The sequence below is a fragment of the Medicago truncatula genome, chromosome 2 (genome assembly GCF_003473485.1).
Source record: "Medicago truncatula cultivar Jemalong A17 chromosome 2, MtrunA17r5.0-ANR, whole genome shotgun sequence".
NCBI classification, from domain to species: Eukaryota; Viridiplantae; Streptophyta; class Magnoliopsida; order Fabales; family Fabaceae; genus Medicago; species Medicago truncatula.
The window spans coordinates 51,067,944-51,081,503 of NC_053043.1; the positions used below are offsets into that span (position 1 = coordinate 51,067,944).

General features: G+C 33.1%; 2 protein-coding genes across 2 annotated transcripts; one reads left to right on the forward strand and one right to left on the reverse strand.

Annotated features, from left to right (window-relative positions):
• Nucleotides 1–1,058: 1,058 nt before the first annotated feature.
• LOC11420995 (chaperone protein DnaJ) lies at nucleotides 1,059–10,040 on the forward strand. Its single transcript, XM_003597873.4, has 11 exons — nucleotides 1,059–1,602; nucleotides 3,112–3,180; nucleotides 3,915–4,007; nucleotides 4,260–4,381; nucleotides 5,030–5,225; nucleotides 6,005–6,180; nucleotides 7,517–7,646; nucleotides 8,395–8,555; nucleotides 8,669–8,757; nucleotides 8,971–9,091; nucleotides 9,608–10,040. Exons 1-11 carry the CDS (start codon nucleotides 1,315–1,317, stop codon nucleotides 9,651–9,653), a joined length of 1,491 nt encoding a protein of 496 aa, XP_003597921.1. The 5' UTR covers nucleotides 1,059–1,314; the 3' UTR covers nucleotides 9,654–10,040.
• Nucleotides 10,041–10,819: 779 nt separating this feature from the next.
• LOC11432530 (uncharacterized) lies at nucleotides 10,820–11,507 on the reverse strand. Its single transcript, XM_003597874.4, has 2 exons — nucleotides 11,285–11,507; nucleotides 10,820–11,182 (listed from the first exon to the last, which is right to left on the reverse strand). The coding sequence occupies exons 1-2, from the start codon at nucleotides 11,474–11,476 to the stop codon at nucleotides 10,991–10,993; spliced, it is 384 nt and encodes a 127-aa protein (XP_003597922.2). The 5' UTR covers nucleotides 11,477–11,507; the 3' UTR covers nucleotides 10,820–10,990.
• Nucleotides 11,508–13,560: the final 2,053 nt, after the last annotated feature.

A 13,560-nucleotide genomic window follows, 5' to 3' on the forward strand; every position in this document is an offset into this window, starting at 1 on the left:
CAGTGTCATCTACAAGACTAGAACCAAGATCATTCTGAAAACCTCAAAAATCATTTAACGGTTCAGAACTCTAATTGTTGAACAATGCCTTTAACTGAACATGTTAAACTACACACAGTCAAGCTTGGGAAGTTGTTTCATTTTCCCACAAATGTCTTTGTCTAACCCATTTTGATGCACAAAATGAAACATGTAGACAAGTATTTCAATATAATTAATAATCAACCTCGAATAACATTAATAGCATATGGAAGCGTGGAGATACAATTTTTATTTTGAACATGGCATGCCTTACACGGCCAGAAATTGAGTATTTTTACATGGCCAGAAAAACCAAAATAAGTATTTATCTGCATCTTGGTATTGTACTCTGCAATATCCTATGTCACAAAAACAACACAAAGACAACAAATTAATTCCATGTCTGTCGAAGCAGACATGGTGCACTCTTAAGATCTATTGGATTCATCATCATTTGTTAGCAAAACCCATCTTAGTCATGATTTTTTTCAAACTGTCACATTCTGTATAGTAACAAATACTACTACCTTATTATGTCTAATTCCAAAGCAACTAGAAAATTTTCCAGAATAGATCTCAAATTTAGAAATATGTCTTGCTCTTGCGACATACCCTTTGCGGAGGAGTGGCTTGAACATAGGTTGTCTCGGTATTTGATGTTAATAATCCGATGTTAATGATCCTCCTCATTTTTATGATTTAAAATAGTGACTTAATTAATAATAATGAAAAATAAATATGTAGTTTGTATTGAATCGACATCTTAACCATAAATATAATAAGGATCATGAGTTTTTTTTTTCTTCTGAAAAATACCTTGGTCAGTCGTAGAAAGTTTTGATAGTTTAAAGTATTATTTTTTGTAGAATATGATATGTAGAGTTTGAATATGCAACTTTTGATAAGAATCTAATATAAAAAACTAAAATAAGTCATTAGTATCAAAATTATAAATTAGTTTTTGATAAGAATCAATTATATGAAAATTGTTTTGGTGACTAATAAATTACATACATTATTTGAGTATGTAGAGAAGAATAAATTTGCAGAAAGAAGACGAGGCTAGCAATAAGCCACAACTTATCTGGTAGTTGTGGGTCCCAGTGAGTGTCTTCCTCTCTGGTATGTATGTACCAATACCAGTAGTCCAGTCCAGTTCAGCAAGCAGAAGCAGAACCCATAAAACCCGATTCTTTTTAACATTTTACCCACTAACAATTCAAGCGGGCGTTAAAATCATGAACATATCATACTTTTCTTCATAATTCTATTTCAATTTCAATTTCAATTTCAATGGCAGTTATATCACTCTCTCTTCTTCCACCACCACCATCTTCAACTCATTCATGCTTCTGTGCTGGAGGAATTCATCTCCGTTCCCACAACAATTTCCTTTCCATTCATTCTTCTCCTTTTCCTTCCACTTTCTCCAATTCTAATACTAAATTCTCTTCTGGTACTAGACCAAAACGCTTTCACACTGTTTTCGCCGCTTCTTCTGATTATTATTCTACTCTCGGTGTTCCCAAATCCGCCACCGGTAAAGAAATCAAAGCCGCTTATCGAAGGTTAGCTCGTCAGGTATCATTCTATTTTCCATTCTTTTTTTGCTCAAATTTAGTTGTAATCACAAATTGTGAACATTAGGATTTCTTGCTTTTTGAATTTTGATTTATTTGTTTGTATGTTTTGGATGGGGGAAAATTGATCATAGAGGTGTATAATTCTTATAGATGGGTAGAATTGATTTTGACATGGTTGGATATCCTCACGTATTTTAGCTTATAGCTTATGTCTTATAAGCTCATTTGACTAAGGCTCTACTTGGTAGAAAATAGTGGATAACTGATAAGCTATAGCGGATGATTTATAAGCTAACCGGTAGAGGATAAGCTAGCTGATTGAATTAGCTTGCAAATATGAAATTACATAAAAAAATCGTGCATTTAATTAATATCTATTTTTTTTTTCAATCAAGACTGCAGGGGTAAAATTGAGATAAAAGTGATAAGCTATAAACTTTAAGCCATAAGCTACTTGAATTAGCTTATCACAAACCGCTATAAGCTTACAAAATTAGCTATAAGCTCATGAAAAAGTGACCATTACCAAACCGGCCTTTTTTAGTCAAATGAGCTTATAAGACATAGGCTATAAGCTCGAAAACATGCCTTACCAAACAGACCCTAAAAAAGACCCATTTGATCTCACAAGCTTATAGCTTATTTTTACTAGCTTTTAGCGTTTTTTAATAAGCTAATTCAAGTAGCTTATATGTTACCATTTTTTATCTCAATTTTACCCTTGTAACCTTAATTGAAAGAAAATAAAATATTGATTAAATTTATCTTTTTCATATCATTGCATACTTATAAGCTAGTTCACCGCTAGTTTTACCAAATGCTACAAATTCAATCAGCTAGCTTATCCGCTGTCATCTATAAGATAGCTTATCAGTAATCCACTACGAGCTAGGTTATCAATCATTCACTATTTTTTACCAAACATAGCCTTAGTCTGTAGAGTTGATTCTAACTTGAAGCTAGGATTTGTAGCTTTTGACGGCAAACATGATTTTAACATTCAAATTTATCATTCAAGTCACTTTTATTTGAATATATCCAAACATAAACCAGTTATGTTTGTTTGGAGTGGTCAAAATTGATTATGGAGGTGTAAAACTGATTTTAATTTATTTGGTTGCTCTCGAGTAGAGTTGCTTCTAACTTGAAGCTACGATCCTTTTAACTCAACGTGATTTTTGCGCTAAAATTTATCATTTAACTCCCCTTTTATATGAATGTATCTAGACATAAACCATTTTACATTCGACTAACTTTTAACAAAACTGTCCCCGTTAGCTTAGCCCAGTTGGTAGAGGCAATACATAATATATGCAAGGTCCGGGGTTCAAACCCCAGCCACCACCAAAAAAATTTAGGTAACCGAAAAAAACTTTTAACAAAACTCAATTTTGTAAAATCAATTCATTCAAAATAAATTTTTGTCAAGGCAGAAACAAATACACACGATTTCAATGCAAACAATCTTACTTGGCATGATTTTTGCGTTTATTTGATTTCTATGCAGTATCATCCTGATGTGAACAAGGAACCTGGGGCAACTGACAAGTTTAAAGAGATTAGTAATGCCTATGAGGTATGTGTAGAAATTACACCACTCATTGTTCATTGTTATTGTGTTAAGTTTTCTTTATTGGAATAGTATGCATGTTCAAGTTTAATATCAATTGCAAATGTAATCAGCTGAGTTTTTGACTTAGGGTCCCAACTCCTTACTTGTTGCCGTTTTTCTTTTCTTCTCCAGTATTGTGGAAAAATTACACTAGAGTTATATTAGAGACACATAGGCTTTGTCCATTCATTTGACGTTTAAATGGGATCAGTAGTGCTTTAGCTGCTTTTGGCCTAATCTGATGATTTTTTTTTTCTCTCTTTTTTTCAATTCCAAGGTTTTCTTACTTGCTTGCTTTTAGAACTTTTTCACCCATTATGTTGTGTTTTGTTGCAAAATATATGAAACATTTACGCGCTATGAAATATTTGACCAAGTCAAAGGCTAGTAAAGTGCTTCGATTTAAACAAAGAAAACGGCAGATCAAAACAGAAAAAGTCAAGTTTTAAAGCGTAGATAAGCAAAAGTAGCTTAAACCGTTTCTATGTTTTTTCTTTCTTTCTTTCTAATACTGTGTTATAAAGGACTCAACTTCATAAGAAAGTTCTATGGTACTTTTTATTCTTAATTGGATTGATGGAAATGTCTTAAGCCCCTGTTTCATTTTGGAAGATCACAAATCCGTTTTGTAGTAGTATAATTCTTTTAGATTATATTTATGACATTTGCTTCTGAGTTCTGAATTATAACACTGTCAGGTGCTATCAGATGACAAAAAGAGGGCTTTGTATGATCAATATGGTGAGGCAGGAGTTAAGAGTTCAGTCGGAGGAGGGTCAAGTGCCTATGCGGTATTCAATATGCTTTTTTTTTGCTTGATTGTTTAGTATGTAAGATTAGGGAAAGACACACTTGAAAGAATGATAAAAACTTGCTTGTCAGGAGAATTACAAGTTATTTTACTGATGCTTTAATGTCGCATGTTGCCTTCTTTATGGGAAAAAATTGAAATGCATGCCAATTGAAGTTGTCTTTTACTCTGTCTACCCATTTTTGCTGCTTATGTAAGGTACGTTTATATTTAATAATTTTTTTTCTTGCAGACAAATCCATTTGATTTATTTGAGACATTTTTTGGGCCAAATATGGGCGGCTTTTCTACCATGGATCCATCTGGATTTGGCACACGGCGTCGTAGTACTGTTACTAAGGGTGAAGACATCCGGTGAGTTATGCTGTGGATAATTGTGTCTTTTTCTTCTAGCCATGTATGCCAAGGAAATGATTATTATATTTAGCTTCTTAACATAAATGTCTAAAAAATACCTTATTCTAAATTGATTTGTTGAAAATTTAGTTTTTGAATTTCGATAGATCCCAATGGGCAGTGTTTGATCCATGTATCTAACCTCTCCTAGTTGAATAAAGCTTGGTCATTGATTCCTACAGAGGATTTCAAGGAGTAAAGGAAAACCTAGGGAATTTTTTTTTAATCAGTTAGAATGACTTTGAACATTTTATACATATCACCAATATAGACCCCTATTTATTATATAAGTATTAATCTAGGTCAAATACTAGAGTAGTACAAATTGTTTAAGCCTTACTCCAAATCTAATGCTTTGGTTGGGGGTGGGTGGTGGTAGTGGTGGAAGGATCAGGGAAATGATTCAACAAGTAACAATTAAGTGACACTCCTATTCTTCCGCATATAACTTTGACAAGAGGAGAATGTAACCAATAACTTTTCTAAATATTAGCTTATGGTCTGATATTTTGTATATTTAATATTGGCAGTTCAAAATTACAGCTTCTGTACTTTTAATGAAAGTTTGCTGTAAATTGAGAAGACTTTTGATTCAAATATCAACAGGTATGATTTCTCCTTGGAGTTTTCTGAGGCAATTTTTGGAACAGAGAAAGAATTTGAGCTTTTCCATTTAGAAACATGTGATGCCTGTACTGGTACTGGTGCAAAGTTAGGCTCCAAGATGAGAGTATGTTCCACTTGTGGTGGCAGGGGTCAGGTGATGAGGACCGAACAAACTCCTTTTGGGTTGTTCTCACAGGTAATTTGAGTTGTTTTCTTGTTGAGTTCGGATATGATTTTTCTTCTTTATTTTGTATGCTCTGCTAATGTGGAGAATAAGAGGTGTGAACTCTTGATAATTGCTACTCGAACTGCATCCTGCTGATGTGGCAATCTAGCTCTTTGCTGTATTTCTATGTTGTAATTGATTTCTACTGTGGTTATTCCTGCCAAAAAATCCCATTTGCTGCATGAAATGACTGGAAGAGATCAGTAAACCACATTCCCGTAATATACGACCATAGTCCTCCAGCCAGAAAGTAAAAATAAAAAAAGGGATAAAAGTTAATCTACCATTGAATCATTGAGTTTATTTTTGATGAACCGTTCTCTGTAATTACCAATATTATTTATTTGTTTTAGATAAAGTCTTTGAAATTGGAGTTCAATCCCATGATAAATACTTGTTGGGATTGTAATTACACAACAGAGTTTGTAATTGGCAACATGAATACAAGGCTATTCCAATTAAGTTTCTACGTTGATCAAACATTCTGCACGCCCTGTTATAATTTTCCTTTATTTTCATGAATTGTTGACCCCCTAATCCAGACTTTGTAGGAAAACGTTTTGGTTGTTGTTTGCTTGTGGTGCTGACATCCTTATGTTCGACTTTGGGAATAATGATTTATCTTTTCATCAATTGATTATATTACTTCATCAGTTCATCTTCATTTTGTGCAGTTTCCTCACATAAGATAAAAGCATTGTACTTTTTCTCTGGTTAAGAGTTTTACGCTAATCTCTATTCAATGTTAGGTTTCAGTATGTCCAAATTGTGGAGGTGACGGGGAAGTCATATCTGAAAGTTGCCGTAAATGCAGCGGGGAAGGACGCATACGGGTTAAGAAAAATATTAAAGTTAAAGTTCCTCCTGGGGTTAGTGCAGGCAGTATTTTACGAGTCACTGGAGAAGGTGATGCTGGACCAAGAGGGTAAGCTATATTTATATTTATATCTAGTTTTCTTATTGTGAAAGTCTTAGGCCAATTATTGGATAGAAGTTATATTATAAGTTGCGTCTGTATTGCTTTTATTGTACTTATTTACCACATGCCGTATATGTTTCCATCAGTTAGTAAGTTTTCTTACACTTTGATGAAAGAAGAAATACTTCTAAAAGGATGGAAGGATATAAAAAAGTAAAAGAAGGGTTAGCATCAATTCTCCTTAATGTAAACTCTTAGAATTTAAGCTTAAAGCCTAACTTAGCCCTAGCAAATTAACTTCTAAGGTGAGGGTCATCCATGCTTTATTAGCACAACCTAGGCCATATCTCTTGTCTATGTGGAACTCTCAACATATTCTTTCACATTTTTATGACTTGACATCTAAAGCACGAATTAATATGGGTGGAGTGCTAGGGATCTCAACATAAACAAACAAATCTGAGCAAAGAAAAGACATTCTTACTAAAGAGCATTCTAATAATGAATAATCCAATTCCTGAGCATCTTTAGAAAGGAGAATTCATCAGAATTCAGAAGTGATGAAAAATCCTGTAAGGCAAGTCCAGCTTTCAACGGACAAACGTCCCATCAAAACACGAGCTTAACGATCCAACAAAAGACAACAGGAGGGTAGCATACAAAGAATACTGCATTCAAAGCCTACTCCATGTATAAATAGCTAATAGAAAATGGATGTACAGAGATCAACACACCCAACCTAAATTATTCTTCTAATATATCCAATTAAGAGAAATGAAAATTGTTTTGATTTGTTATTAAATTGTTGTCAACCCAAGAGCACTTGGATGAGATGGTAAGGGATCTCTTCCAGCTTAACCAGAGGTCCCGGGTTTGAATCCAAGCCTTGGGATGCAACATTGTTAAATCTCTTGAGGGAGGGCTTTGCCACCCATTGCGATCCTACCTGGCTCAAGGGATTAGTCTCTGCAGTTGCGAGCAGAGGACACCCGGTTCACACTAAAAAAATAAAATGAAATTGCTGTTGACCTTTCTTATTGTTCTGCTCTTCAAGTTTTAATATATCCTCTTTGGAGTCATGGAAAAATGAATTGGACTCAAATATGCATCTACCTTTAGAATTTTAAAAAGGTCAAAAACATTGAGATACTAAAAGTTTTCATTGTTAAATATTTTATATATGCTAGAAAATTGTATTGTTTCTTCTCACGTTCCTTCCCAACAGAGGGCATAATAGTTGTTTGTCGTTATTAAAATGGTTTAGTCATACGTGAATTCAAACCATATCATTGATCAATTACATGATTCAGAAGCAGCTATTGATCTTCTCTTGTCACAACAGGGGTCCTCCAGGAGATCTTTATGTATATCTTAATGTGCTTGAGATACCAGGAATTCAAAGAGATGATGTTAATCTCCGCTCGACAATATCAATCAGTTATCTAGAAGCTATACTGGGGTCTGTAGTGAAGGTAGATTAACGTAGTAATATTATTCATGCTTGAAGCTTGGGTTTTCTGCTTCTTTTTATAGGCTGGTGTTATGCTTTTAGTACTTTTATTTTCATGAAGGTTTTATTTTGGTCTGTTTTCAATTGCTATTACATCATCCTTGTTTTCTTTGTTATCCTCGAAACCTGGCACCTGGCATGATGTGCCCTGATGTTCTATTCAGATTCGAATTCCTTGATCTAATCCCGTTATTTAGATATTAATCTAATCTCTTTATATTTGGGATTTTACTGCAGAATCTCACACTATATTATGCTGGCCCTTGAATGTAACTAGTTGGACAAAACTTTGTTCAGCTAGCATTTTTGTTGCAAATATCACATGAAAAAAGTCTACTTTTTTTCTTCTGTTCAAAAACACGTTTGGCTGATAAGATTTTGTATGACTAAAACTGAAAAACAGTCTGGCCATTTTTCTCTTATAAACACGTTTTGTCTTTTTCATACTTCGAGATACTGTTTCATTGTATGTTAAGATTTGATTTTTGTTGAATATATTTTTTCTATTAACTTTTTTTGATTTTTGGGTGTCAACACTGATGTGACTTGTTTACTTTTTTTATTTTTGTTGAATATATTTTTTCTTTCAACTTTTTTTATTCTTGTTGAATATGTTTTTTCTTTTCACTTTTGTTTTTTGGGTGTTAACATTGATGTCACCACCTTGAGGCATCACAATCAACAGTTAACATTTTTCGGCACTTGAACAGGTAAAGACGGTTGAAGGCACTTCTGAACTACAAATCCCTGCTGGTACCCAACCTGGAGATGTCCTCGTCCTTGCAAGGAAGGGTGTACCGAAATTAAACAGACCGTCAATACGTGGTGACCACTTATTTACTGTTAAAGTTACAATACCAAAACGTATCAGGTAATGAGTCATTTTATAGTTTTGATTTTGTTTCTCTGTTACTCCCTCCTGTGTATTGCTTTTTTGTCAATATCAGTAGCGTGATCTGAATTGCCTCAACTTTGCATCTTCAGTTCAAAGGAGCGTGAGGTGCTTGAAGAACTTGCTTCTCTAGGCAACCCAAGCAGTCATTCAAAATCCCGTCCTAGGACCCAACCTTCCGGTATGTGGCTTCTTTATCATTTGTATATCTGTTGTTTTTTCTCCCCATCTTACAATCATAGGAACAATTAATTTGATGTCTTGAATTTTTCCTATAACATGTGATATTTAGTTAGGTCTTCTAAACATATTTGGCTGTTGCAATAGAGAATTGTCACTATTCCACTGTAGATTAGATAGTTGAGTTTTGAACCACTATATTTATCTTCTGCAGCCGGAAGTAAGGAAAGTCCTGCAGTTCAAATGGCCGAAAGTCCAACAGCAACAGTCACAGAAGAACCAGAGAAATCAGAAGACGAAGATGACTTATGGAATAAACTAAAAAACGTGGCTGGGTAATAATGTTATTGTATTTTGTTTCCTTTTATTTTTATTTTTATAAATGTGTAGAGCAACCAGTTTTCATTAATTATGAACTCTATCTCTGACTTGAATCACTAATTATGCAAAGCATGACTCTTTTAAAGTGTAAAGTATCAGTTTTGAAACTAAATAAGGGAGTCATAACGATAGATTTTATTTTTTAATCCATGTCCTTTTCCTTATGTACTCAATTGCTATATTCCCAATAAGATCTGATTCTTTGTAAAAGAATATTATTGTCATTGGGTTGATACATCATACCTGAGATTTTTTGTTGGTGATTATTTTCATTGCTGTAAAATAATTGTTCAACAAGAGTAGATGTTATATGCCTTTCATTTATTGTCATTTTATAGGTTAAGGTGCCATTTTCTTCGTTTGTTTTAGTCCTATACTATTAGGTTGAAAGTTTTCTCGTTCATCAAACCTTGGTAATTATTTTGTGCATCTGATGAATTGATTAAACCTTACACCACTGAAACTTGCAGGTCTGTAGCAAATGGAGCTCTAAAGTGGTTTAAAGACAATCTCTAGTTCAATGGAATTATTAGGTGGTCAAGATTCTCCAGAATATAGTTTACCTGATTAGGGCTAGTGTTGTAATGATTCGAACAGCTGCTGGCCGAATGGGGAGAGACTATACTTTTTCTTCAAATGCTATAACTGAAAATTGTTTGAGCAACGCAGCAAAATGAAACAAACGATGCGTGTATTCTTTTATTTGTTGCACTTGTAAATTTTGGCACGGGGCAGTTTATACAGAATAACTTGTTGAAGAATATTTTGGCCCCCCTTGAAGAGGTTGCACTAGAGAAAATTAGATTATATTTCATAGGAAGTCTAAGCTCCATTTCAGTGAATCACCTAAAATTAGAAGTTATTGCTAAAAATCCTTATGCATAAGTGAAGTTTACTTTCATAGATCCTTCTTCAAAACGTTACTCTACAAATTTAGATCATTCGTATGTTGCATAGCTGCTTTCTTTCTTTTGACCATTAGGTGATCCCATAACATTTGTGTTTGAAAGGTCCTTCCTGTGTTGACCTCAAGCTGCTTCTAATGCCACTTTCATAGTCATAGTCTCACAAAGTTCCGTTTGTCAATCAAATTATATGATACTACAAGGTTTGCTTTCATTTCTTATGGTTTACTTTGTTGCCTTATTTTAAGACGAGGAATAATTTACTTGATGTTTTAAAAATCAAACCTAGCCAAATAGTTAAACCATGAATAAAAAATTGTTTACGATCTGATTATTTCAGTGGTTTGATCGCAGTTTTTTCTTGGTTAGAGTGATTTAAAACAATTAAAACATAATCCCGAGACGTTACCAATTTGATAAGCAGTTTGATCTGGAAAACATTGTTTACTCAAACCCAAGTTGAGCTTATCTTTTCCACTTGTTTGACAGTTTGATGCTTTGGTGAAAAGTAAGAAGATTACAATAATTTCTTTTAGGGACACTGGTTAAGGAATATATAATATAAATTGTCACTTTTTATTAAGTAATAATTACATAACTCCTTTCTTTTAACCATATTATTGGTGCAAAGTTCACATATTTTGTCGATGACTAATCTCGATGAGCGACTAATCCCCGACAAAAAAACCTGATTGGCCACCTTTAGATTACAATCAAATTTGACACTAATAGATGAAAAACAACTACGATCTGATATTCTTAACCAATACCCTAGTGTTGAAAAATAAGATATGAGTACTTGATTATTCGTTTGGAAATGTACCAAACTTGTTTGCACTATTGATGTATATTCTGGACAGAAATCAAAATCAGCAAATGCAACAAAACAATAAACAAACTAATGATAATTACACTGTTTTTGATTCATACAACAAACAAACAATGTATCTATGAATTGTAGCGAAGACTTTGATTTATCAAAAGCAAAACAGCCACAAGCACAGGAGTTGAAATGATAACAAGAGCCAATACAAGATTTGGAGTTGTTATCTCTGGAAAAATAGCACTGCCATACTTTATTACACCTGCACCACCAAATGAACCCACCACTAGTTTTGCCAAATACACTATATCCTCCTTCTGTTTTACATACACCATTCACAATAAAATATATGCATGTGTATTAGCAACAAAGTAGTTTAATTATGAAACAAAATAGAAAAAAAGGGATTGAGATTTTACTTGAGATGAATAAGTGCTAGAGTTCTGAGCTCGAACAACAACACTAGACCATTTCCTCCTTGTAGGGAAGATAATTGATGATATTAAGGTCGTGTTTGGTGAAGTAACATTAACCCTCCGCCGGAAACGCGATAAGTTGCAATAGCCGTAAGTGCTTCCAAGTCCAACTATCTCTGAAACTGAAACTGCCATATCTATTCACAACCACAAACCACGACATCAACTTGTAACATTAAATAAGGTTATCAAAAAATAAAACGGTAAAAATAAATAAATAAAATTAATGTTTCAACATGTTTTTTTAAAAGGAAATGTTTCAATCTATTTTAACTCCCGTCACCAAAAAAAATAAACTTTTAAGTCTGCAATTATAACATTTTTTTTGTCAACAAAAACATTTTTTACTTGTTTCCGTGAACATTCTCAGTTGGCAGGGACATACATTGTTATAGGAATGAGTTGGGGTTCAAAACTCAGACACCTCACCTATTCATCTTGAAAAAGATGAATTCTATCAACTAGGCTACTGGACCAATTTTTTTATTTTTTTTACTTGAGTCATGCCATGCCAACTAGTGTTATGCCCTCGAACACTAGTTAAGGAAGTAAAATAAAGCAAGTTTTAAGTTGAAAACAAAACTTTTATATTTTTATATAGGCTTAAATATGTAAATGGTCCCTATAATTTCACGCATTTTTGATTTTTGTCCCTGTAAATTTTTTTGTTCTAAAACAAACCCTCTACTTTGCTAACCTTTTGGAAAAGGTCCTTGCCGTCAGCTTCAGTCAACAAAAACGCCATGGTGGCTAACGGAGCACACATGGCATTTCATGAGTTGACAAAGTTGATGAGATGGAATGAGAGATGATAAGTTGTTAAAATACAGGGACTAAAATCAAAAACGTAAATTGACACAGGGATGAAATTAAGAAAACGTTTAATCTTCTTCTTCCTCTCAAATTTCAGTCTTCTTCTTCCTCTCAAACTTTCCCCAATCTATCCCATACCTTGCGCCCTTGAACCAAAACCCATATCCTTCAACAATTTATTCTAATTCCATTACTCAATCATATTGTGTGTTTTGATTATAATGTTAAGTTGAAACATTGTATGCTACTTAAGTTTGATTAATTTAATGATGTTTGTTGCAATTGATTGCAAATCCATTCATAAAGTTTGTAGATAATAAAGGAAGAATACATCTTTTTCCTCCCTTTTTTTTTTCACAATTCCCTCGTATTCTTCCAGATTGCTACAATTACCATACATAAATAGTTAAATCTCCTTTCATCTTTTCTCACTCACATTCAAATTAAAACTCTAATTTCTCAAATTTTTGTGTTTGAATTGTGTAGTTTTGTGTTTTTATGTAATTGGTGAAGATAGTTTATGTTGTTTTAATGTGTTGATGAAGAGTGGGTCTTGTTGTTGTTGATTGATGATTATTAGTTTTGTTTAAAAAAAAATCTGTTTGTTTTTTCTTTCTTTTCTTGGATTTGGTGTTGATGATTTATGAATATGGTGATGAAGATGAAGAAGACAATGAGGGAAGAAGAAGAATAAGATCTTGATTTTAAATTTGAAATGTTGATTTTACGTTTTTGATTTTAGTTCCTGTGGTAATTTATGTTTTTTATTTTAGTCCCCGTCTTTGCACAACTAATCATCTCTCATGCCATCTCATCAAATGTGCCAACTCATGACTTACCACCTGTGCTCCGTTAGCTACAATGGCGTTTTTGTTAACGGAAACTAACGGCAATGACCATTTTCAAAAGGTTAAGAAGATACAAGGTTTATTTTAGAAAAAAAAAAAACTTACAGGGACGAAAACAAAAAATGCGCGAATTTACAGGGACCTTTTACATATTTAAGCCTTTTATATATTTATATTTTTAATGATTTTATTTTATATTTTTAAAGAATTGATTAGGCAGACTCCAATGCAATTTTAATATGTTTGATTCCTTAACTAATGTTCTCGATACATGTTAACATTTTCTTTTTTACTTTTAGTCCAGACCAAATTATGTTTGGACGTATGATATAGAAGGGGAGAGGATTATGCATATTGGACAATGTTTTTTTTTTTTTTTTAGATGTGATTGGACTATTTCATTAATCAACATGTTCTTTTAATTTTTTTAATATATTAAATATCTACACTACTGATGAAGGAAATGCATGGTTTTGAGCTGCATTTTCACTTCAATTATACTTTAAATAAATTTGCCTATAAAAATGCTATATTGTTAGTGTTAATTAAAAAGATAAA

Excerpts from the sequence above, each read along its gene's own strand:
- LOC11432530 (XM_003597874.4), bottom strand. The coding sequence starts at position 11,476 with ATGGCAGTTTCAGTTTCAGAGATAGTTGGACTTGGAAGCACTTACGGC. Across the intron at positions 11,183-11,284 it reads CTAGCACTTATTCATCTCAA|AAGGAGGATATAGTGTATTT; the intron begins GTAAAATCTCAA and ends TATGTAAAACAG.
- LOC11420995 (XM_003597873.4), top strand. The coding sequence starts at position 1,315 with ATGGCAGTTATATCACTCTCTCTTCTTCCACCACCACCATCTTCAACT. Across the intron at positions 3,181-3,914 it reads AGATTAGTAATGCCTATGAG|GTGCTATCAGATGACAAAAA; the intron begins GTATGTGTAGAA and ends TAACACTGTCAG. Across the intron at positions 9,092-9,607 it reads AAACTAAAAAACGTGGCTGG|GTCTGTAGCAAATGGAGCTC; the intron begins GTAATAATGTTA and ends TGAAACTTGCAG.